Here is a 25,154-nt window from a genome sequence, read left to right on the forward strand (position 1 = left end):
ACTAGTGGAGTTTTTCTTTTTAGAACTTTAGTTCCAACATTAATTGAGACATTAATGTTGCCATACAGTCATTCAAGCTTGCCAAAAGGGTGGGAGCACACCACAAAAAGGCTCTAGATCTCTCAAATTTTATATGGTCACAGGTAGCATAAGTAGAACTGCCCATATGGTAATAGATAAATACTGCAATGTTGCCCTCTTTGGTGAATAACCCATCAGCTGCAAATCTGGATTCTTTGGGGGGAAGTAGCTGTTCTGGTGTGGTTGAGATCACATGGGTGTCTGAAGTGGTTTAAAAGCAATTCCTCACAAAAGAGAATAGAACATTAATTCTAAGTAGTGGACTAGCAATTTTGTTGAGCATTATTCTTATTGTAGGGTTGTAAAACACAACTGTAGGGTTTTTGTTATGTACTTACTCGCTGTTTAAAATTACTTATCTGCATTCATTTGCCCTTTAACATTTTCAGTCTGTTGTAGGAGTGGGAGAGGCTTGTCTCCTTGTTCCAAGCCCGTTCCAGCTTTATTAAAACATGACCGTTAGAATGGGTCCTTTGCTCCTGAAATCTGGAAATAAAAATCTGGAAATTTAAATCCTAATGAAATACGTAGCAAAATCTTTTAGCATCCTAAATTGCAGTCTGGCATCCTAAATGCTGCCTAAATCAATGAGTCGATTAACAACGCTTAGGTAATACCAAAGAGCTGTGTGATTTCTTATTCCTTGTTTTTGGTGTTTTGCACATTAGAAAGCAAGATTACTAATGACTAGAAAGACATTTATATAATTCAGAATGTCTCATTAGTGGCATGCGCATCCTGACTCTAAAGCTGAGATGAAATCAAGTTGAAATGCTGAAAAAATCCCTTAGGAGTTTCTGTATAATTGTCACTATGCTTAATATTAGCACCGTAAGAGTTTCCCACTCCCTTAGCTCCTTGGCAGTTGTGTTAATCCTGCTCTTTGTATCCATATATATAACTACGTTTAAAATAAAATGGAACTGTTTCCTTATACGGGATTAGGGGCCGTTGGGTTTATTACGGAGCAGTTTCTGATCAGAGGAACCTGCATGACCACTAAACCCAGGGTTTTTCTTCTAAACCCAGGGTCCTGTGTGTAGTTAAATCACTCCAACTCCGCCTTCCCGGTCTGTGGAAGAACGGGAGGAAGGGAATTGTTGCAAGCCTGTTGCTATGGCCACGTAGCAGCGGGCTGAGCTGTTTGTGTGGCTGGAATCCTGCTGCATCAGCTGCTGCACGGTGAGTCCTTCCTTACGCTTTGCTACATGATGGAAATGCTCTTATTAGAAACGTTCTTTGAACGCCACTGAGAAACTGGTACCCTATTGAGGGTCCCCTCCCCCAGCAACCCACGAGGTTTTATTGCATAACCAAATTAATGTCTCAGGTGAGACATCTAAATGCATTTGTGATTTTCATGCGAGCATTGTTCTTTTTCCATGTCGGACTATCTACTGATTTCATTCTTTCTGGGCTGATCTTGGATGAAAGTTTGATGTTGTGCCAAGAAATGTGGCAGCTTCATCTTTCCTCCTTTCTCCTTCTGACCAAATGAAATCTGGTATCCCCTAACATTTATTACTGTGCTCAGTGCAGAGGCATTTGAAACAGTGATGAGCAAGATTTTTAAATTAAACACTGCAAAATCCTTTGAGGGCGAGAGTGCAAGCACTTGTGTTGAATTAAGTGAGCAATTCTCTGCCCTCTCATGGAATTAGAGTTGGCTCCTTGTAGTTTCAGCACTGTTTGCTCCTACAGCTGTGCACACTGAAGTGGTCCCTTTTACATAAGGAACAGGTTTTCTTCAACACAAATTAAGTCAAAGAACTGCCAGTTGTACCAAACAAACAAACATAAAAACAAACAAACAAGAAAAGATAATGAGTCTGTAAGAACTTCGTTTTTGTTTGATCATGCTGTCCCTGTACTGAGGTAATTCCTGAATCCTCTGTTTCTCTTTGCATACTTTCTCTCAGGTAGTATTTATCTGAATTTGGAGGATGAAGTCCAGCCTAATGCATTTGGTTCCCCCAGTGAGCAGGGACAGAATAATCTCCCAGTTTCCCAAGGTAAGCATTCTTTATAGCCCACACTGATCTCTTTCCCCTGTGCTAATACTATTTTATTTTAATTTAATGTACACTTGTTGTCTTCTGTTAAAATTACCAATTATTTAAGAATTTCTTTCGAAGTTTAATGTGACCTCAAATTCCCATTCAATGCTGACCTCTTTAATAATAATAATCCTCCCTTCTTCTTTTTAACCTTTACAAAAAGTGACTCTTACCACAAAAGTGTTATCCTATAATATTTATCTTGTTATTTCAGCAAAACACTAATAATTACATGCTTAAAGGGCTCCAACACTGGGGGGAAATAGGAATCATAGCTTATCTTAAATATGCAAAAAAAGTCTAATTAGGAGGCTTTGGCTGAAGAATTTGAGGTAATTTTAATTTTCTGTTTGTATAGGTACCTTAGTCATACAGTAGATCAAATGTAGCAGGCACTGTAGAAACACAGACAAAAGCCCTTTGATGTCCCCAAAGAATTTTTTATTTGAAGTATAATAGAAGAGTAAAGGACAGGGAAGGACAAGTAATTACCATTCCATTTTTTCAGTTGTTCAGAAGATCGTTTTAAGGGACTTAGCATATTTTATTCCATGCTTGATCTCAGCCACATATTTTACTTTTAATTTTGTGAAAAATATAATGGGTATTTTTAGCAAATACAACAATAAGTTTTCTTCATTTTTAACTAATTCTTTGTTAAAGGTTAATAATAAAAACAGTGCTTCACATTATTGAAAAGACTTCACAGTAATAATGGCTTGCTGGTGGTGTGCTCCCAGCTGTGTTTGTGCCATGTGTCCCTATTCTCTGTTGCAGTGGTACACACCTGAGGCCTGTCTGCAGCTTAAAGAGCACTTCCATGCCCGGGTCAGGACTGCCTGTCAGCAGAGCACTGCAGCAGCAGGGTGAGTTTGGAATAAACCAGGTATGCAATGAAGGAAGTATATTAAGTTTTTGATAGCCTGCTTTCTTCACTGGCTTTTCCTCCCTCATTCCTCATGTTCCTCACTCCAGTGTGTTTCAAGGCAGCCAAGCCCATGCACGGGGCAGTTCTCTGACCTGTTGGACAGTAAATTAGAATAAAGTGCCTCTTCTTCCTGTAAGTGTCAAAGATACTTTTACTGCTGGCATAAGTAGCACTGAAAAAATGGTGGAGCAGTTTAGCAACAAATAGTGTTTTAGCACCTTTGAATTAAACGCTTCAAAGCATTTACTTGGTTCAAAAGATCCAGCAGATCCAGCCTTGTTGTGTTCTCTGTTGGTGTTCCAAAGGGGCAGATAACAAAGGCCTTGGAGGGATAGAAACACAGCAGTTCTAAGTTTCTTGAAACAGCAAAGAATCTAGTTTTAGTCTTTTTTTTTTTTTTTGGAAATTTACATGATGAGAAGTTCTCTTAAACAATTCCTTAAAACTGGAGCAGAATTCTGGTAAATACATAGCACTGGAAAATCCAAATAAGCTGTTTTATGCCCTAGTAATGATCTTGATGTTATTTTCTTCCCCCACTTTCTCTCTCTCCCAGAACTGTTATCATTACTGATTTAATCTCCTGAAGCAAAGCAAGAAAGCTAAACTATGTTAAAAATCATCCCTTTTCAGTTAAAATAAATAGCTGTACATTTTAGTGGTAAATGCTTCTGTGCTTCAGTGTGAAGGATCTTCCATAAAGTGGAGTTTCTATGAATACTGACAATTAGCTCACTATTCTTTCTAATCTGGAGTTGCTGATTACCACAAGACTTGTCATGATAGGCATCTTTAAATGCAACATTTTATTCATTTCACTTGGGAGTCTTGCTAAAAAAAAAAAAAATTAAGATAAAACATGTCACCTTGAAAGACATGGTGACTTTACTGATTTATAGGAGCACAGTCACTATCATAGTTTCATGTAAATTTGTTACTCCCTTTATTGAACTGAGGCATTTTCCCCTTCCAATATCAACACCTATTTGTTTTGAGGTTTGGGTTTTGTTTTTTGTTTGTTTGTGGTTTTGTTTTGTTTTTTAATTTCCAGAGTAACTTATTCTAGTAACAGAGTACAGCTAAAAAGCTTTACATTTTGGCTTTGTGAATAAAATTAAGCACTTTTCTGTCACTGCTCTCTAGATGTGATTATTGTTCGGTCATTTCAGTAATTTTTTGGTGGAATGGGGGTAAAAGAGCAGCCAGAGTGTTTTGTACAGTACTTGTAAAGCTTGGAAGGAGTAACCATTATCTTCCTTTTCCATTATCCCAAGTAATAAAATATTTCTTTATCATTTGGAAAGCTAGTCTGAGAAATTCAGTAGCTAATGGCTGTAGTTATGACTCTCTGGATATTCCATCAGTGTGTTAAATTGTCTAATCTGAGAAGTTTTTTTCCCCAGTACAAATTAATGGAACACACACCTCCAAACCATCACTTACTTTTTTGCTTTTCCCTGAAGGTCATTGACTTTACTCAGTATTTTCTCAGTAACAGTTAATCAGGCAGAGACATTTCAGCAGCACAGGGGCCTGTGGGCACTCAGTTATTGTTGACTGGCACCAAAAACACCTTCTTTTTTTGGAAATATTAGTCATGTGGCTTGTCAATCAAGATTTAGACTATTTAGAACAGGTAACTTGGAATCAGCATCCCATGGAAGTCTGATGTAACCACAAATAGTATTCAGTAGATTAATTCCTTTGTTTAAAAAGCCATTCTTTGATAGAAAAGAACATTAAACCTCATAAGCCATTTTTGCCAATCCAAGTTTAGGTCAGTAGATACACTCACATTCACTTACCCACCTGTGTCTCCTGAAAGGTACACTCAGCTTCAATTTGAAGAATGCAGGCTGAGTCACCTAAAGCCCATCTGCTGCATCCTGGGGGAGGACCCAGAGCAAAGAGGATTATTTACATGAAGCCAGCTTCAGATTAATATTATTCCAGGTAGTCAGAAAATGTATTGGCTCTAACCTTGTGGGTTATTTTTCACAGAGACACATTCTGGCAGTGGGTTATTTTATTATCAGCAATTTTTTGTTTCTGCACTTAGGGCTTTATTTGTACTGGTAAAGTAAAGGAGAAACTTGTGATTAATTTTAATGCAAAGGATGTGGATACTCTACTGGTCTTATGTGTAAACTGTCAAATGTATGTCACCTGTAGTCAAAGCAATTTTAATTGAATAGAAGCTATGTCCCACTGGATTAAAATTAAGAAAAAAATATGGAGAGTAACAAAGAGACTATTTCTGCTCCAGAAGGGTTTATTTTTTCAGTGACCTTCTTTCTTGCCATCTAAGTCTCTGATCATGCAGCACAGTGGCACTTGGGGAAACTTAGGTCACAGCTACATGTGCTCATCACTTGCAGTTTAAGAATCTAAATCAGAATTTTTAGAGAGAGATTGTTGAAATTGCAGCTAAAACCATGTAACATTTTCAAATATTTATAACAGGCTGAAAATATCCAAAGTGGTGGTGGTAGGAGACCTGTATGTTGGGAAAACCAGTCTTATCAACAGGTATAGTATATCTCAGCAGATGGTTTGATTCTTCTGTTTCTCAGGTCAGTGTTGTAACATTTCCTTGCTGTCCACTTGGAGTAGCACTTCATGAACCTGAACCTGAACTTCATGGGCTTGTTATTAAATGAAAGACAAAACTATGTCTATGGCATGAGAAAGGCTTAATACACCAACACAGGAGGTCATGCCCTAGCACTTCAATCAGTTTATGTTCTGAAGTGCTTTTATCCAGTCAAATATGATACATTGTTTTCTCAAGACATCCAGTCTAGAGGCTAAACAATTGGAAAAAAAATTCCGTGTCTGAGTCTTGGTTTCATGGTTTCTCCTTAGTTTCAGGGCTGTTCACTGAACCCTTTTCAGCCATCCTTGTGTGGGGCCCTGTACTCATTTCTACAGCTGCAAGACTGTAGAAGAAGCTCGAGCAGAAGGACCTTTAAGGCAGAATTCCTTAAAAATACTTACTTGATTCTTTACTGAACGTTAAAAACAGCTCTTATGCTTTTTGTATTTAAGTCCAGTAAACAGATCACTGAATTTCTGTAGCTTAATGTTCTGACTCTCTTCTCATCCTGGGACCTTTCTAGGTGTTTGTGCTTCCTAATTTGTTATACAATATCTCCTATTTTTTGATCAGTGTATTGGTGTTTTCATATATGCTCCTACAATATACAGCAAATCCATAGTTAATTATTTTCTTCATAATTTACCCTAGACAGTGTTAGTTTTGCAGTTCTTTGTAGTTGTGTCTTGCTAGTATTTCATCCCCCTTTTTTTTTTTAATGCAGGTTTTGTAAAGATAATTTTGACCGAGACTACAAGGCAACCATTGGAGTGGATTTTGAAATTGAACGTTTTGAGATCATTGGAATCCCATATAATCTCCAGATGTAAGTTGAACCAACTCTCCTGGGTAAGCACTCCTCAGAGTACAGTCTCAGTAGAGCTTGTATTGCTGCAGGCTCCAGTGGAATAAAGATCTTTTGAAAATAATAAAATTGCACAAAGAATAATGTGATCTGAAAAAAAGGTTCTGTACCTGGACTTGCAGTTTTAGTAAAAATTTGACTGTCTTGGATTTCTCATCCCTAAAATTGTTACAAGCTTGCCAATGACAATTCATCTTGGATGTCTTGAGCCATTGCAGTCGAGGTCTGCCTCGACTTTCACGAAAGAGAAGTGGAAGCTTTTGGCACAACCTTTGTCCAGTTCTAGGGTTACCCCAGTCTGTCATTTGGGTTTAAAAGGCATGATGAGCACTGGACTTGGCTTTACTGGGAGTTTTATTCCTGCAGCCATTGAAATGAATGTTAAGGTGTCCAGTGATTTCAACATCTCTTAGTTAGGAGTTAATTAATTATCCCCAAGTCATAGAACAACTGGAGTGATTTTATTAGTATGTGAACCTGTTATCTTTGATTGTCAGACTAGTGGGAATCCTGCCCTTCTTTCACCAGCTTTGGGTCTGCTGAAGGGAGTCCTTTGGTGTTTCCAGTGGCTGGCAATGTTTTTCTGTAGAAGGCATTATGGAATTATCTGTACTGTGTGTAGAGCAGAAATAAGGTGCTTTGCATGAGGTATTTTAGTGCATGAATCTTAAAAACCTTTTCACTTAGGAACACCTTTTTTCAGTGACATCACTGATGTGAATAGATGGCTCATGGTATTTATTGAAATATACTTAGGAGTCCATTTCCCACTCATTTCAGTGCAACTGTGTTTTGGAAAATTCTGCCAGGCCCTTGAGTCTCTCTAAAAATGTGCATTCATGTAGCAGTGTTTTGCAAAGTGAAACAATAAGGTTCATGAGCTACTAAACATCAGGTTGCATTATGTGCCGAGTCCTCAGGAGCTGGGTGGAACATTTCCATATGATAAGCACTAGTGCCCCCTCTTGCTGAGAGATTTCCATACAAGATAAATTTGCAAGTATCTGTGAGTGGCAGTACTGGGCTGCCACAACCCCAAACCTCTGCAGTGCTGGCAGTACCTGAGGGCACTGCATATCATGTTCATTAATAAAAAGCACTGTCTTGATTTTATTTAATGGTGTCATTAGTACCTGGTAGACTGAGCTGTAGGTCTCTAATTTGCAGAGTATGGACAGGTATCACATCTAGCAGCTGCAAGACTAACATGGGTTAATACATGATTTATTTAGTGTTAGCACAGGAAATGTACAAAATTAGATTGCCCCAGAAATCCATGCAAATGGCATAGATGAAAAAAAAAATGTTTTGAGGAAAAGGTATTACCATGTAGAATAAAAATAATTGAATTGTGTCTCCAAAATGAACAGTATTTAAAAAAAAAAAAAAAAAAGAGGTTAAAACAGAGTTCACATCTTCATTAAATAATAGAACTTTACTGTATTTCTATCAGGAGTTAATGAATAACATGTTCCAGATGGTGACACTTCTCTGGTATCACATTCTTCTCTGCCTTGTGCCAGTCTGCTGCTTCATTACCATGTTTACTCAGGTTACACTGGGTTTCATTAACCTGAAATTTCTTTTTTCCCCCCATTGCACAGATGGGACACAGCAGGTCAGGAAAAGTTCAAGTGCATTGCATCTGCTTACTACCGAGGAGCAGAGGGTGAGAACGATATTAATTTGATCCTGGCTGTGTCAGGAGGTTGTATTTTATACAGAAGTGTATATGCCTGTATGCTTCTTGGAAAGGTACCTGTAGGCACAATGGGGTGGGATGGATTGTCTGTTACTGCAGGGAAGAAGGGATGAAGAAATTTGTGAGTTGGTGTGTTGTCACATCTCCAAGCTCTGAATGTTTTGATGATGCAGTGATAAAAATTGGCACCCGTATCCAGGGGAAAAGAATTTGGGTTTGGGTGAGATTAATGTTGGAGTTCAAAGTGGGTATTTCTGGCACTTCCCTTGGTAAGAGACAATTTCTGCAGGAATTAGTGGTCCCAAAACAAAAGGGTTAATAGCACTGTAGATTGCAGACTACAGCTAAAGATGAAATAAGGTTGAAGACTAAGGACTTAAGTCTTACTGGGTGCTAGAAAAGGAAAAGGAATGAGCAAATGGGTAGTCTTCCATCTCTTGTGTGTTAAATCTGTTCTTGCACCTTATATGTAAACATTCCCTCTGTTTAACAAGATGGGTTGGAGAGAATTTTGATACACCTTCTAACTTAATTACTTTTTATTCTGTTCTTGTCTTTTATTGCAGTTATAATAACAGTGTTTGATCTGGCTGATATCCAAACTTTGGATCACACCAAGTAAGTTTCTGCATTTTGGCTTATCCTTGAAAGGTTTTACAGCAGGTTTAATTACCTTCCATATGTAGGTGTTGAGAACTTGCTGGATCATGAGTGTATTTGCTCTTGAGCTCAGAAATGAAAAATGACAGTCACTTGTTTGGATTGCATAGGGTGGGATTTTTCTGAAGAAAATGCAGGGCATAGATTTGAACTACTTACACTTGACTTCCTTTAAAGTCAGTGCAGAGAAAAAGGCACTCCAGTCAAAGCTTGATCCTTCCAAAACTAGACATGCAGGAAGAGATGAAGTGCACCCCAAAAGCATTCTTTTTTTACTTCATTTGCTATAAATAGAATAACAGGCTGCCATCTAATGTAAATGGAGAAAAGGATGAGATGCCTCTCATGCGTAACGTCTCAAGAGCCTCTCGTTTTTAAGGTACACTGATATCCCCAAATTATTTTCTTTCTCTAGTTTCTGAAGTGATTCTGTGGGGAGGCAGGCTGTCAAAAAGAGGAGAGAAAATTAACAACTCAAAGTACTCGTAGATTTAGCTTAACTGACTGGTTCAGGTACTTGCAGGGGTTTGGTTACAGCAGCACGTTAATTGTGGTGAATAAACTCATTCTGCTTTCAGTGCAGGATGCAAAACCCTACATGGATCTATGATCCACACCACTGTCACAGTTCAGAGCATTTGTATTTCTAACGTGCTGTTTTGACTGTAATGCAGGTATAGGCTTCTTTCCAACCTGTTCTCTGTCTTATTTGAATGTGTGCTAGGGTACCTAGCTCATTTACATAGGACTTTGTAAAATAATATATATATTAGTGTCTCTGCTTGGCTGAAAGTAATTGAAGCCTGTGAACCTGATTTCCCACACACGCACACACTCCCTTCCCTCCTTGACTTGTGTTGGATGACTCAAGAGAAACTTGATTGCCAGAGTAACAAAAATATAAAAGCTTGTGAGACAAGAATCATACAGCCTTCATAGGGAGCTGTTTTATAATGCTGAATAGATTATTTCACTCTTCTTTATTCCCTTTTTTATCTAATCTGCTATGTGGTTCAGACCTTTTCCTTTTTCCCTGCTTTCTTGTTCCTTATCTTGATCAAAACTTTGCCCCCTCCTTAATACCAAGAAATGCCCTCTCTGGGTGCTAAAATTATTGTTGAATTTGTACTCTGAATGTGGATATCTTTGAACTTCGTTAGTGGAAGACATTGTATTCAAAGGAGTTGGAACAGCTCCTGATCTCTTTCTGTCTGGAAAAAAAGGCTTTTGATCCTCTCCCATAAGTTCATCCTCTCACTTTTCTTGTGACCCCGTTATCTGTTCCTTTCTCCTACATTCCTCTTTCCCTCTGACTGATTCTGTCATTTCTCTTTTGTATTTCAGACAGTGGTTAGAAGATGCATTGAGGGAGAACGAACCAGATTCCAGCTTTGTCTTTCTTGTTGGAACAAAAAAAGATTTGGTGGTGAGTAAATTGAATGCAGATAAGGAAACCAGATTTTCCCTAGTTCCTCTCCTGATTTCCCTTACAAGTTGTGCACAATGTTGTTGAGATAAAGACCTTGAGCAAAAACCTGAAGTAAATAGAAGAGTGTACTTGGAAACAATTTAAGAAGAGGCTTTCTGAAAAAATGGGTAGTTATGGAATATTTCTTGCAGAGTGTTTTTCAAGCAGATACAAACATACCTAATGAAGGATTTTTTGATTTGTTTTTTTAGGGGCAGTGTGTTCATTGTTCAGGAACAGGGAAGATTTATTCCTTAGTTGAATATGACATCACTGTCAGAAGAACAGGATATAATGCATTCTCTCTATACCATTCTCAGTCTTGTGTTTCTCTTCCTACAGCTATCAATACTTAGCTTTTAAAGATGTCAAAACAAACTTGTTTCATTTGCTGTTTAATTGATTCTTTTTTATTTCCACCCAGCTGCCACAATATCACTTCTGCACTTTGTTTCTTACCCTTCAGTGAAAATAAGTCCCGGGAAACTGCACGTCTGTCAGTTTTTCTGGTACTTTGTGTAGTTTATGCTGCTTTCTCATAGTTGCACTGAAAGCTAAATGTGTCAGACCTGTGAGGACACACATCTGAAGCCTTGTCTAAGCTAGAATGCCTTACTGGAACTTTGTTTCTGATTTTAGAATGTAGTGCTTTCAACTGAAAGGGAGACAAGAGCAAAGCAAAGGATTTTAGGTTCTAGGTATTACTTCAGTGCTAAGCCAGTGTCTTCCCAACTGGATTCATTCTACTTATCATCTTGATGTCACATAATCATTTCCAAATTTTTAGATTTCTTCTCAATTTTGCAGGGGTTCTCCACTGTAAGACAATCTACAGAAAACTGTACAAAGATGACTGGTGTCACCCATCCCAAATAGGCTAGAAATGGAAAGGAAATAGCTCCCTACTGCTTATATATTGGTACAGTGATTACTCCTGTTAGCCCTTACTTTGTTTGAGGGCTGTGGGAGGTGAGTGCAGACTCCCTGTTGAAAGCAGCACTAACTGTGAATGTTCTTGCAGTCCTGTCTGACTGCACAAGTTCTAAGGCAAGGTCAGAAAGGCCGCTGAGAAACTGGAAGCCTCACAGGACAGGTGTAAACAGCACCTCTGTGCTGTTACCAGCCCCAATGCACTTCAGTGTTGCAGTTATTCCATGTTGTTTCCCCAGTCAGATGCTGTGTGTGGAAGGACAGAGCTGGATGCCATCCGCTTCGCTAAGGAGATGCAGGCAGAGTATTGGTCGGTCTCAGCCAAAACAGGTAAATTACTGCAAAATATGTAAAAATAACCACAAGAACTGATGTTGAGGTGGGAGGAACTTATTATCACACCCCCTCCCCACCACTCCCGTTTTTTTTTGTTGTTGTTCTTGCATTTTGTTGCTATTAGAAACTTCAGGTTTATTAATGATCAATTTTTATTTGAGCGTTTTTATTTGTGCTCGCACTTTCATGTTGGCAGAAAGAAGTAATTGAGCTGCTTTGCAGTGTCTGAGCATGTTTAATTCATAGATGGTTACATAAATACACATGTGCACCACTATTCAACACTTGCAATGGAAAAAGATTATACCACAAACTGAATTCTCTCTGTTGCTGGCTAAAAATAAAGGAGCAGCACAGGGTACAGTATTCCAGAATAAGAAAATTAGAAATTCTCTCTGCAGTGATCAGAATGGAAGACAGATTGATGGAAAAGCCTATTCTGTCCCAGTATTGAGCAGTGAGCTGTTCACAGATGTGCTTGTTGTGCTTGATCATCTGTTGATGTGCAGTTGTAAAAACACATAATTTCTGTTTTGCTCCCCAGGGGAAAATGTCAAAGAATTCTTTTCCCGAGTTGCTGCCTTGGCCTTTGAACAGTCCATGATAAAGGAGCTGGAGAACACTCCTGGGCACGTGGCCCAAATTGGGGCAGGAAATCTCATCAGTATGTGGAGTTTTGGTTTTTGTGTCTGTTTTCCTTGTTTACAGTCTGAAGGACCAGGGAGGTTTTTCAAGCATTAAAAGCCAGTTTCAAACACCTGCAAGCCTATTCATGTCACTGTCTCCCCAGGTTCTACCCTACAGGAGTGACTGAGCCTGTATCCAGCTTTTGTTACCCTTAGTACTGGATGGTATCATTTCCTGTGAATTGATTTTATAACTTTCCTGTTTCCACAGACCTGGGGAACACTATGGAAATCCCAGAAGGCAACGCTCAAGTCAGCCCGAGTTGCTGCTAATTGTCAACTGTTCCTTCAAGCACCGCACTTCCCTGCAGCACCACACAGAGCACCTGCAGCCATGCAAGCTCTCAGGCCAGAAATACAGAGCTTTAATTTGGGAAACAAGGGAGCTAAAACTTGGCCAAACTTTCTTTCTGAGAGTTCCCTTGGTGCTGCAGGCTCCTTGTGCAGGGTGGTGAAATTGTTACATAAACCTTTCTCTGGGTAGTCGAAACATAACATCCTTAATGCAAGAAGACATTGCCAGTGCCATGTGCTCACCTGTCTGCCAGAAATGCTTGTAGTCAAAAATGATGTCATTTTAGTGTGTTGTTCTTTGATAATTCTCTAGAAGTCTTAGATAGTGAAGTTGCATTCCCATGGGGGCAGGAAACAAGGGGCAGTTCAGAATAAAGGGTGCTATCCACATGTTTTTGCCTTTTAAAGTCATAGTATAAAATAACTCTGATTTGCTTTTATGCATTCCAAGTATTTTGAAACTATTTCAATATAAATCTTTTTAAGTGTCAGGTATGGAAGTACACAAATGCAGACTGCATAGTTTCCACTGTAGTTTCTCCATCCAGGAAAAATCTGTATAATTTTTCATTTTCCACTTGAGAATCAGAGCCCAGTATTTAAGTATTTCCAAGCCTAGGAGAAGTCCAGGTAGGAACTTTGTTGTTTTATCCCATCTGTCTAATATTTTGAAAATCTTCCCAGATAAGAATGCTTTTCTTTTCCACTCACTTGAATAAGTCTCACAAGTGCATAATATGGAACACATATCTTCTGAAGAGGATGCAGATTCCTTCTCTGCAATGATCTTCATGAATATTGTCTACATGCGGTTCTACTTTGTTGCTAAGAGTAATTCACAGATTTCACAAAACATTCCTAGTTGGAAGGGACCCACAAGGATCATCGAGTCCAGCTCTTCAGTGAGTGGCCCATATGTGGATTGAACCCACAACCTTGGTGTTATTGCACCCTGCTCTGACAACCTGGTTTGTTTGTGGTTGCTTGTTTGTTTTTGGTAATAATATAAAACGATTTTGGATCCATATGTGGTGTCAGTCATGAACCTGATCACCCCTGTCTGAGGTGGGATCTCAGAGCCAGCAAGGTTGGATTCCATACTGAGGTAAAGCAGCTTTAAAGTGCTCTTTTTTGCTTTGGGCAACAATGACTGATGCCCAAAGACATTCCTTTTTCAAAGGTTGTTCCTGCTGACAAATACCATTGCCAGAAATTACTGCGACAAATACTTGGCCAGTGTTTGTGAAATTGCATTAGTATGCTTGATTATGCTAATTAGGTTTAAACAAAAGAAAGGGAAGGGATGTACACTCATTTTATTTCCCTCTAAGTTTTCCAAAGCTGACTGAATTCTAACATTCAATTGTATCTAGTTAATGATGTTTCTCTAAAGATAAATCTTTTGCTTGCAGTAAACTGTTCAAATGTATGGCCCTTCAAAATCACTGTAAGCACTCAAATCATAGAGCTAACAAAGGAATCAAGGTGGGATAACAGAAACGCTCTCTAGGAATCTATCAGCAGCTTAGAACTCCCATGTTTCTAAGATTTATATCCAGCACTTTAACGCTATGCTGGCATTGAAAAAAAAAATACAGTATTTTAAATTTCATACTGCAATAATTTTAAATTGAGAGAAAGAAGAAAACTTATATGAATGGTTACAAGTTACAGTTTCTTAAGGTATTAATTTAATCACTGCAGAAACAACAGTATCTGGAAAACTAATTGTAACAGGCCCTTTCAGAGTTGAGCTGCTCAGAAATAAGGACGTTTGTTAATAAAGCAATGCATCAAACTGAAAATACTCTGGATTCTTTGACATTTTCCCCAATTTGTTTGATCAGACATGGGGAAAAAGTGAAGAAAAGATGACTTAAACATCTTTTTAATTACTTTTATTTCCTTGTGACGTAAGTTACAGCAGCTTCACAGAAAACGATGAATAGAGATCTAAGAACTCTCTGTCTGTTTTATTGGACAATCCTCACTTTGGCAATTGTGCTGACTGTTGGCAAAGACACAAATGTAGCATTTGGTGGAAAAAATGAATCTGTGAGGGTATGTAAGGAGCTATTTATCCAAATGTGTGATATTTTGACCTTCTGGTGTTCCGTGGATTAGTCCAGCTCCCGAGTCTGCTTCGCAAGGATGACAAATGCACACTCTGCCTGTGCCCCGTGCTAGGCCGAGCAGGCAGCGTGGCCACGGCCTCGTGTCTGCTGAGGCTGAATGAGAGCAGGAAAGCTGGTTCCCTCTGCTGCAGCAAGTCCTGCTGGCTGGGCCTGGTGCTGGGTGTCAGTGCTGACATGCTGGGTTAGTGTTTACAGTGCAAAATGACTCGGTAACAAATCCCAGAAAAAATTCAGCGGTTTTTTCTCCCCCTCAAGAAATATATGTCCTAAGGGGTTCTTTTGTTGATGAGCTTGGTTATTGTTATAGAATCACAGAGATGCAATCTCTTCAACAACACAATCATGGTGCTTGGAAAATCAACTGGGACAGGTTTTCTTCTAGTGCTTCAGTACACTGCTTGATGTCATTACTGTTTAGTATCATCTGGAGCTCCAGAAAGTTCAAATACAAATGCAGTGCTCTGTCAGTCATTAACTGGGACTTGACAATGGCCTGACTCCATCTCTATTATATGATGGATGCTTTGAGACTGGGGTTTTTAGTCGTTGGTGTATTGGTTTTTGTTTGGTTGGGTTTTTTTCTCTCGGTTGGTCAGTTTTAAGGGGGGTTTTTTTAGTGCTACTGAGATTTCCCCTTCAACGAACTCAGAATTAATAACTGATCATCTAAAATGAATCTTGGATCATGTTGCAAACAATGAGTTGCTTAGGAAAGCACAAAGGAAACTAACATAGAAAATAAATATAAATTTGCAAGTTCTATCTGGTCAATGTTATCTACCTATGTTAATCCATTCTATCAGCAAATTAACTGGCATTGAAGAAGCCTTAATATTATGGAAAACAGTGTTGACGAAACTGTATTAACTGTAACCATAGGTGGGCTAAACCACAATCTCTGTACCAGCTGAAATCCCCACAGTGATCATGGCAACAATCTCAACTCCAGCTTCCTTGTGGAACTTTCAGGTGAGAAATTGAAGAAGTGAAATTTGGATTCAGTCCAAAGCAAAGGTAAAGAGCCATTGGAATAATCAGTTTCCCCCAGGAAGAACTAAAGTTTCTTGTTTTAATAAGTAGAAGCTTAATGTGTTAATGGTTTCCTGGTTATATAAAGGTGCATTTGTGCTGAGCAAAACTACTGGCAATGCATCAAAAGCTATCTAAAAAAGTCAACAAAGTTAATTTCTTACTATAAAAGCCTTTTCAATTTTAATCGTGTTGTTTTGCCTTTTGAGTGATTATTTGTCACTCAGGATATTATGATTTATAGTCATATAGGTCATGCAATTCAGATCTTTCTGAATCCTGTTGGGTCCCAGCTCGGGTTTGCCTTGTGGTGTGACTGGAGTCCATTCTTCACAAAGAAATCTGTCCCCTCTGTGCCTTTTCAGGTTTTCACCAACAGTTAGAGGTTGTTCTAATACAATGCACTGGTGAATGAATGCTCTGAACCCAGCTCTTTATCACATCCTCTGAGCAGGAGAGTTAAAATGAAGTGTTTGGTGAGTTGTAGGGGAATCTGCATTTGCTAGTGGAGAGGGTTGCTCAGTTTCCTGTGGTTTTGGCCAGAAGGTTGTTTTCACAGCGAGAAATTGCCATTCTCTGAATTTGAAGAGGAGTTCCTTTATTTCTAAGTACATAGAATGATTTGAATGATGCTGCAGGGAACGTCTCAAGACTTGCCAGCCTTGTCAAACTCTCCCAGGGTTCTGCTTTGTGTTCACAAAAATCCAGTTGCTTAGTTTCAGCCACAGACTAATCAGATATCATATTTTAATTCTCATTTTAAAAGCTCAACTTATGTCCTACGTTTTTTTTTTTTTTCTTGCAAAACCTCCCGTTCTTTCGCGAGGGATCAGGCTGAAGGACGGTTCCTAAGTGACAGCTCGAGAGCTTTTCCCTAAGCCAAGCGGCTCCTCTTCCCACAAGAGGGAGCCCGACGGTCACTGCAGGATGAGATCCGTGCCGGCTCGGAAGGGCTGCGCGATCTCTCGCGGGCCAGCAGAGGGGATGTGCCGGGCACTCTGTCCGTAGTTTAGCTCCTCATCGCAGGATTCTCAGCCTCAAATCACAGGTATGTGTCTGCCACCATAGTCTTAATGAAATTTTGTATCCTATCAAAATGCTGAATGCATAAGTGTCAGTAAAAATTCAGAGAGCCCTTCAATTCCCAGAGGAAAATCTTTGTGGTACCTCAATAGGTAAAGAGGGTGTAGTTGTTTAACAGTATTATTCACTTAAAAGTTAAGTCTGCACATAGAAATCCCTCATCTGACTCAGAGGAATTCTTACTCCCTCCAGAAAGGGCACCAGTGTGGACCCAAATAGAAAACAGACATAAAAACCCAGGATGGTGAGACCTCAGTGAAAGCACTGGATGAATTCCGAACACATCCCTGGGATGTGACATACCTGCCATTGTCAGAACCATGCCAGTGCCGTCTGAAGCTTCAGATTCCAGAAATAAATTGCATGTCAGGATTTCATTGGTCCAACTGGCACTAAGCAAACAAATAGTATCAATGGGGAAAAGGCATTTTATTTTGTTTCTGTGATAGAGATTTCTTGAAAGATTTATAGAGTTATTTATTGAATATATAGGTTTTATTATGATTTAGATTATAATCTATTTTCCATATAGGTCAGCCAAAGCCTGTTATGTGTTAAAAGCTGAGGAAACAAGTGCAGGAAAAGAGGTTAAAGCCAGGAAACAAAAACTGAGAGGGATGAACTATGCAAAATGGAATGATTAGCCATTTGTGATATGTTTGAAAATACCCAAAAATATTTTGTTTGGCACATAAAAATACATGAAGAGAAAAACTTGGATTTTGAAACAGTACATATCTCAAAGGTAAGAGAGCTACTCCTGTGGAGTTGTGCTTTTCATTCTTGTGGGATTTTATTAGTTCTTGTTGGGGCTGTATCCCACCCTCTTTTCTAACAAGTACCAGAAAAGATCACCTCACTGCAGATATGAAGGCAGCAGGTTTATGGAGGATATGAGATGTACATATCTCACCTTTTCCTGTCATCCAAACAGGCAAGATGGAACTTCAGTTGTATTTGTTACCATTCTTTTCAGAGATCGAATTAATACATGGAAGAGACACAGGGTTTAAGCAAGATCATGATTGGTGATTTCAGGAGTAGTAGAACTCAGCAGCCAGACCTTTGTTTAAATCATTTGCCACCCTTCACCCAGAGCTGGGGCGTGGGACTCTTGAGTTATTTGAGCTAGGATAATACACAGGACAAAAGTGAGACTAATGCAGAACAAAGCAAGCCTTATTGTGGGTCTCATAGTTATTTTGCCCATCTCAGAAATCCAGGTTGTCATTTATTGGCAAGGAAGGCAGGACTGAGGGAATGACAAGCCTGCCTCCAAGCAGCACTCACACGAGTGGGGGAAAATGTGACCTTTGAAGGTGAGCTGCATCAGTGCCTGCGGGGAGAGCCTTGCTGTGAGCACAAGAGAGAGCACAGAGACGTGCTGGTGTTTATACATAATATATGAGGGCATGGCTGTATGGGCCAGGATGGATACCTCCCTTTGCACTGTGTGCATGCTGCGCTCTTGCCTAGGCTTGGGCATAGCCATGTCTCTGTGATGCGATGATGTCCAGGCCTGTGGCTGCAGGCGCGACTTCGCACGTCCCCGCCTTTGTCTCGGGGGCAGCCGCGGGGAAAGGGCAGGGTCCCCCCCCAGCCCCGCGGGGTCCCGCGGCCCGGCCGGCCCGGCTGCCCCTTTAAGAGGCCCCAGCGCCGAGTCAGTGCCTGCGCCGGGTCCTTCCCTCTCCTCCCCTTCCGCAGCGCCGGGGCCGGGCCGCGATGGGCCGCCGCGGGCAGCGGCTGCCGCGCCGCCGGGGGGGCTCCCGCGGGGCCGCGGGGCGCCCGGGCACGGCCGGGTAGCGCCGGAGCTCGGGCCGGACCCGCCGCAGCAGCGCCGCTCCGAGCCGAGCGTGTGCGCCCGGAGCGCAGCACAATAGCCGGGAGGAGGAGACAGGGAAAGGGGCAGGGGGAAAGGAGGAGAGAGAAAGAGAAAGCACAACACGGGGGCTGGCGAGGCAGGACGGAGCGGAGGAGGACGGAGCGTGGCTGCGCCGAGGACCGTGCCCAGGACGGCGGCGGCAGGAGGTGGGTGGGGGGCGATATTTACCTTCCCTCCCCCGCCCCGAGCCTGCTCCTTTGTCCACCCACTTTGAAGTGCTCGGGGATCGCCGCGGTGGGAGCATTGTTGTTCGCCAGCAAGCGATCAGTCATGCCGGGGAGAGAGTAGCGGGGGGACGCGGGGCTGGGGCCGGCACAGGCTGAAGGATACAGGGAGGAGAGAGGATTGCGAGAGACGATCGCCGCTCGCCTCCCAGTGCCCCTGCATGGACCGTGAAAGAGACGCGCTGAGTTGACCCCGCCGGAGCTGTTTCTGCTTCTACATGTGAGATCCGGTTGGTTTTTTCTCTCCACCTCTCTCTCTCCAGCCTCCTTCTCGTATTCTCCAGTTACTCCTGTATGCAAAATGGTGGACCCTGTGGGGTTTGTGGAGGCTTGGAAAGCACAATTTGCAGACTCTGAGCCTCCTAAAATGGAGCTGAAATCTGTGGGAGATATTGAACAGGAGCTGGAGATGTGCAAAGCATCTATCCGGAGACTGGAGATGGAAGTGAATAAGGAGAGGTTCCGCATGATTTACCTGCAGACTCTTCTGGCAAAGGAGAAAAAAAGCTATGATAGACAGAGATGGGGTTTTAAACGTGTTTCTCAGTTGCCTGAAGGGGGTGCAGAGCAGCAGATCCAGGACCTGCATCATCACCAGTCTGCTGACCAAGACGAATATGAAAAAAGCAAGTCACACCACGGGGAGGAAAAGTTCAAACCCAGGATCCCCTCTCTGCGGAAGCTGTCTACCCAGAGTGATGGGTCAGACCTGTCCCCTTTGGACAGCCCCCATCACGGAGAAGGAGAGCAGGACAGGTCTAAGTACTATGGGGAGGAGAAACTGAAGAGAGTTGTAGAAGATATGGAGAATCGCTGTGATACAGATGGCTCTCCTTCAAAACACAGGTCGGCTTCCACTCGTAGGCTGGCGGGATCTGCTGAGAAGGAGGGATCATTTGAACCTAAGGAGAGAGGGAACAGCACCAGTGTGGCAGCCCTGAGGTCCAATTTTGAGAGAATGAAAAAGGTTAACTCACATTCTTCTGGAGATAACAAGGATGTTGTTGAAAAGCCCTTTTACGTGAACATGGAGTATCATCATGAGAAGGGTCTAGTAAAGGTCAACGACAAAGATGTTTCTGATAAAATAAGCTCCCTTGGCAGCCAAGCCATGCAAATGGAACGCAAGAAGTCTTTGCACTCCCTCCCTTCTAACATGGTACCCAGCTTCAGCGAGTTCCAGAGGCCTGCCTACAGGGGAAGGTCCTCGGAGAGCAGCTTTGGCTATGATGGAGAATACGAGGATGCCGAACTGAACCCCAAGTTTCTCAAAGACAACCTGATTAATGCCAATGGCAGCAACCGCTCACCTTGGCAGCCCATGGACTTCCAGCCGTATCAAAGTATCTACGTTGGTGGAATGATGGGGGAAGGAGAAGGAAAAGGACCTATTTTGCGAAATCAGGGCACAACTGACCAGGAAAAACATCTCACGTGGCCCAGGAGATCTTATTCCCCAAGGAGTTTTGAAGACATTGGAGGAGGATATACTCCTGACTGTAGCTCTAATGAGAACCTTACTTCCAGTGAGGAAGACTTCTCCTCAGGACAGTCCAGCCACGTCTCCCCCAGCCCCACCACTTACCGCATGTACCGGGATAAAAGCCGTTCTCCCTCCCAGAACTCTCAGCAGTCCTTTGACAGCAGTAGTCCCCCAACCCCCCAGTCTCAAAAACGGCACAGGCAGCAGCAGGTCATTGTGTCTGAGGCTACTATTGTGGGTGTACGAAAAACAGGACAGATCTGGCCAAGTGACGGAGATTTGCCCTCTGGGAGGTGTCACCAGGACAGCTGTTTCCATGGGGATACAGGTGCGTACCAGCTTTTGTTGAGTCTTTTAAATGTATAGAGCGGGGAATGGCATTGTGGAAGAGAATGGGGTACCCTGGGTGAATTGCTGTGAGCAGCCAACTGTGTCATGTGAGAAATCTGTGTTTATTTTGTAGTTCTGCTGTTTCAGGAAGGTCCTACAGAAGTAAATGTCAGGCTGTGTTTTAGGAAGTCACCCTGGATTCCCAGAAGGGTCAATTCAGGCCTCTCTGGAGAGAATCAGTGGAGTCCCATGTTAATCAGTTCTTAAAGTTTCAGTGTGAACACTGAGGTGAAAGGGGGCCAGGACTTCAGCAGGTATTCACCAGCTGTGGTAAATTCACCGCCAGATCATTCCCTCCCTCGTGTTCGCGCACTAAGGAGTAGTTAAACTCTTCCTCTGAGGTTGTAGTGTGCCAACATGCTGCAACCTGAGGGTTTTGCTGGAGCTTTCCCGATAATGATGCTGCTCCCACAATCTTGTTTTTTCCTGTCTGTATTAATTGGAGTGCTCGTTTCTCGTTCTGTCTCGTGTCAGCCTTCAATTAGAGCTGATTGGAGGTGATGATTGTGCAACGCTGTTCTTGAAGCTTTCTGCTATCACTGAGTGAGGGAAGAACTTGGAATATTAGGAAGCCCTGAGGGAAAGATGTTAATTTAATTTCAGCAGAATCTCAATTTTTGTTTGGGGAAGAATGGGCAGTGTTTGAACCCGTTCCTATGTAAGCCATTCAGGCATGCAGGTGTGTCTGTGGAATCACAGTGAATTTATAGTTGTTGGAAGAGACATACGAGGAACTATGTTAATTCAGATAGATTTACTGAATGTATGTGGACATCTGAATCTATTTAGCAAAGGCAAGGCACACAATGTAAATAGTATCTTGTGCTAACACCTGCAGTCATTTATGCAGTAAATGAAAATCAAATCCAGGAGTGAAAAAAAAAATAAGAATGTTTGTTTTGACACACTTCTGTAATTCTAAATCTGTGAGTTCTCTTGTGGGTTTTCTTTGTCTCTTTGAATCTCTCATTTTAATAAGGTGTTAATATGTTATTTGTCAATGGGACCAAATTCCTGAAGTAGCAGGTGAATCGAGAGGCCTGTCAAATGCTGTCACTGCCTCAGGTTGTGTGAGTTTGCTATATTACTTCTTAGAAGAGTAACTTTGCTGGTAGAAGATGCCTGGTTCTACTCTCCGTGCCAGTTGTTCTTGCCAGTAGTACTTTTGGGAGCAACAATAGAGGGAGAACTCTTCCCTGCCCCACCACCATCCTCATATCCCATTGTGATATTGGAAGGCTGGCTGGTTGTGGTGGATGTTCAGTGTACATGGAAGCTCTGCAGCCTGTCCTCACACCCTTCTTTGCCAGGTTGGATGCACACCCCTGTTCTCCCTCGGCATTCTTGCTGGGTTTGCTGCCCGTTTGTGTCTGAGGGGTGGCACTTGCAGTGCAGGGGAGAGGCTGGGTCTTGAGCTCCTTTGAACTGAGCTGCAGCCATCTGTCTCTGCTCTTGTTTACTGATGCTCTTTAGATGACTGGGAAGCCTCCTGGCAGTTTCAGTTTTTGCAGAAGGAAACAAAGGGGCAAAAACTAACAAGGGTTGATAAAGCTTGAGGATAAATTCAGCTTTGAGAAAGGCAATAGATTATTTTGAATAACTTAGCTGGGGTGCAGTGATAAAAAAAAAGGGCTGCTGAAAAGTCAAAACACTTACAATTCCTGGTTGTGCTGCAAAGCTTTGTGTCTTATTCCTGAGGATGACCACACATTGCAGGCAAGGACAGAGTGTAACGGATCCACCTTCTGCTTTCCTCAGCAAAGGGGTAACATGGCAAGCTTAGCAGGAACTTTCACCAGATGGCTAATCAGTGCTGTCTTGCACATTAGCTGGTGGCAACTTTTTACTTAACCAAAAAGGCTTATGCCTTCGGGAGGACTGCATTTCTGATTAATTCCTACTGAGCATCATTTTATATGAATTTTATTTCTTTCCTGATTAGGAAGAATTTTGATCTGAAACCAACTGGCAGACCCTCTCTTTCATAAAACAAACAAAAGGCCTGAGAGACCCCTGTGTGATTAGCTGGCTGGCTCCCATTCCCAACTCCCGTGCTCTGTGAGGATTGTTCTCCATCACCACATGACACAGAAGCAGTTCACAGATCCAGACAGCTTTCCCCGCACCTGTGGTTCAGTCACTGGTTCTGCCAGGCTTCCCTCAAGTTTTGCTTGAACAGAGAGTGCGAGTTCGAATGACAGGTCCTGGCCAGCCTTAATGTTGATTAGCATCAAGTGGGGTTTGCTCAACAGTGTTTGACTTCTCTGTGCGTTCAGACTTCTGTGTGCTTCCTGGCTTTGCCTTGATGGCTCTACCCATAATAATGCTGACTGTGCTGTGGGCAGGTGCAATGGGACATTTCTGTCTGGATCTGCCATCCCAATGCACCTTCAGTTTGGCCAGTCAGTGCTCTTCTGTCCAAATTTTATTTCATGAGTTCACAGATCAGTGTTGTTTTCCTTTCATATTACAAAAAAAGGACCTAACTCTCAAGTGAATGAGGTCCAAGCTGAAATTTGAATCTGGGTTCTTGGAGATGGGTTATCAGACCAAGGTAGGAGGCTTTCAGTTTTTTCCAAGGAGCAGAATCAGAGCTTCAGGGTTGAGATTCAGTAATAGCTGTACTTTCTATTAAATGTACTTAATAGAGCCTGGGCAGAGATATTTATATTGGGATTAATTATGCATCACTAATTTCCTGTAGTGGGAATAGAAAAAAAAAATCACATCTTAACTTTGCATTAAGCTTGAATATCTTTACTATGATTGTGAAGGAAGAACACAATTTTTAAAAAGACACCAGGAGAACCTCTTGTGCATTTGTGCTGATAGTCAAGGGGAAATTTGCACAGTGCTGTTATGGAGTGATGGGGCCTCACAGTGGCCTTGGCTGGCTCAGTTTTTAGCTAGTGGCAGTTTGCTAATGAAGGAGCACACTGGAGTTGTTGCTTGGCTTTGTAACGTGCTTCATACAATCAGTGCATGCTGTCTCAGCTCTGTGTGTGTGAAGTGATTTTATCTCATAACAACATGGAAACTATCTGGACTCCACATAAATAATATTTACCTGCCCAGCTGCTTCCCTCAAGGTGCCCCAGTAGTGACTTCTGTTCACGTGAGGAGACTTGATGGTGCTCTGAGTGTTCTGCCAGGCTCTCTCTCTAGACAGCCACCGACAGCCACAGTGCTCAGTGCAAGGTCAGTTTGGGATATGTGTCATTTAATTCCACTGGGAGTGAAGTTTGACTTATTTTAGCTGCTACTAAGCGTGGGAGTGCTGAATGTCCCTTTCTGGAGAGCATGGAACATTCTCTGTATTTTTAGTGAGTTTAATGCAGACAGAGAAAAGAGTGGTGAAATTTATGCATGTGAAGCTGCAAACCTCAAAATTCTTGTTATCTCAGCTGAGCAGAATGCCATTTTAAAGCTTCTACTTACCTAGAGCTGTAGATTCTTCAGTTTTTGTGTACCTTAAATGCCTGACCAGATAGGCAAGCATCTACATTTCCTGCTGTCAAGCTAAACCTTGACACTACTTGTTTGCAAAGCCCCAAGAAAGCATGCAGTGTTTCGTCATGGAAGGGCCTTGTTCTGTACCAGTTTCTGCAAGGGTCTGTTCCTGAGTTACTTGAATCTTCTGAGGTCTTGGACAAGTTCCCTAATTCTGCACTTCTTCAACTCATCATTGTATTCTACGGATTTTAGTTTGAAGATGTAGTTTGAAAAGTTCTTTGCAGTGTTTTCGTGGTACAAAGACTCCTGAGGCAACATGCCAGTCCTGTTTAGAAGCACAGCTTTCCTTTGAGCAGCTGAGCCAGACTTCAGTCCACTGTGTAGTGATTCTTCCTTCTGAGGGACTGAAATGTGGGAACTTCCATAATGTGCAGATTGCTTGGTAATTTTAGGGGCTGCTGGCCACAGGTCCTGCTTTCCATCTGTGACTTACATTGGATCAATAATGAGGTTTAACTATTCTCTGAAACTTTAGTTCATTTTGCTATTATTTCTAAACAAGTTTTAATCCTTTGCTGTGATGATCAGTGGATTTCCTAGGAGCTCTGATGCCAAGATGCTGTTTAAATGCCACCCCCCACCCTGCCTTGCTTTTCAGCGATTTAGTGGCTTTTGAGATTTTTGAGATTATCAAGATGCCTGTGCTACCACTCCCTGCTTCTTAGTCAGGGGGAGTGAAGAGCTCCCTCTCTTTCTCTGCCAGATTTCTCTTTCCCTTCAGCTGAGTTTAATGGAATCTATGGAGCCTCTGCTTTATGTCCCCAGTGATTATAGTGGACTCTGAAGTCCTGTTGGTTTTGTTCCTTCTTCCA

General features: G+C 41.8%; 2 protein-coding genes across 6 annotated transcripts in view; both read left to right on the plus strand.

Moving 5' to 3' along the window:
• The first annotated feature begins 1,140 nt into the window (after window positions 1–1,140).
• RAB36 (RAB36, member RAS oncogene family) lies at window positions 1,141–17,070 on the plus strand. Of its 5 annotated transcripts, XM_050318196.1 has the most exons (11): window positions 1,158–1,263; window positions 2,005–2,093; window positions 2,916–3,004; window positions 5,530–5,595; window positions 6,387–6,488; window positions 8,132–8,196; window positions 8,796–8,847; window positions 10,234–10,315; window positions 11,527–11,617; window positions 12,168–12,287; window positions 12,521–17,070. In XM_050318196.1, exons 2-11 carry the CDS (start codon window positions 2,025–2,027, stop codon window positions 12,580–12,582), a joined length of 798 nt encoding a protein of 265 aa, XP_050174153.1. In that variant the 5' UTR covers window positions 1,158–1,263; window positions 2,005–2,024; the 3' UTR covers window positions 12,583–17,070. The 5 variants fall into 5 exon arrangements, with proteins under 5 accessions (XP_050174151.1, XP_050174153.1, XP_050174154.1 ...); XM_050318194.1 differs by lacking the exon at window positions 12,521–17,070 and having other exon boundaries at window positions 1,141–1,263; window positions 2,001–2,093; window positions 12,168–12,495; XM_050318197.1 differs by lacking the exon at window positions 12,168–12,287.
• Window positions 17,071–19,049: 1,979 nt separating this feature from the next.
• The window catches only part of BCR (BCR activator of RhoGEF and GTPase), a 99,233-nt gene continuing 93,128 nt past the window's right edge, over window positions 19,050–25,154 (plus strand). The window contains exon 1 of the mRNA XM_050318862.1: window positions 19,050–20,767. Coding sequence (XP_050174819.1) covers window positions 19,258–20,767 — 1,510 coding nt within the window. The 5' untranslated portion in view covers window positions 19,050–19,257. The remainder of the gene's footprint in view (window positions 20,768–25,154) is intronic.

This window comes from Myiozetetes cayanensis, unplaced genomic scaffold, assembly GCF_022539395.1.
Source record: "Myiozetetes cayanensis isolate MyiCay16 unplaced genomic scaffold, myiCay2020 scf21, whole genome shotgun sequence".
NCBI classification, from domain to species: domain Eukaryota; kingdom Metazoa; phylum Chordata; class Aves; order Passeriformes; family Tyrannidae; genus Myiozetetes; species Myiozetetes cayanensis.

Excerpts from the sequence above, each read along its gene's own strand:
- RAB36 (XM_050318194.1), top strand. The coding sequence starts at position 2,025 with ATGAAGTCCAGCCTAATGCATTTGGTTCCCCCAGTGAGCAGGGACAGA. Across the intron at positions 5,596-6,386 it reads AAAACCAGTCTTATCAACAG|GTTTTGTAAAGATAATTTTG; the intron begins GTATAGTATATC and ends TTTTTAATGCAG. Across the intron at positions 8,197-8,795 it reads TTACTACCGAGGAGCAGAGG|TTATAATAACAGTGTTTGAT; the intron begins GTGAGAACGATA and ends CTTTTATTGCAG.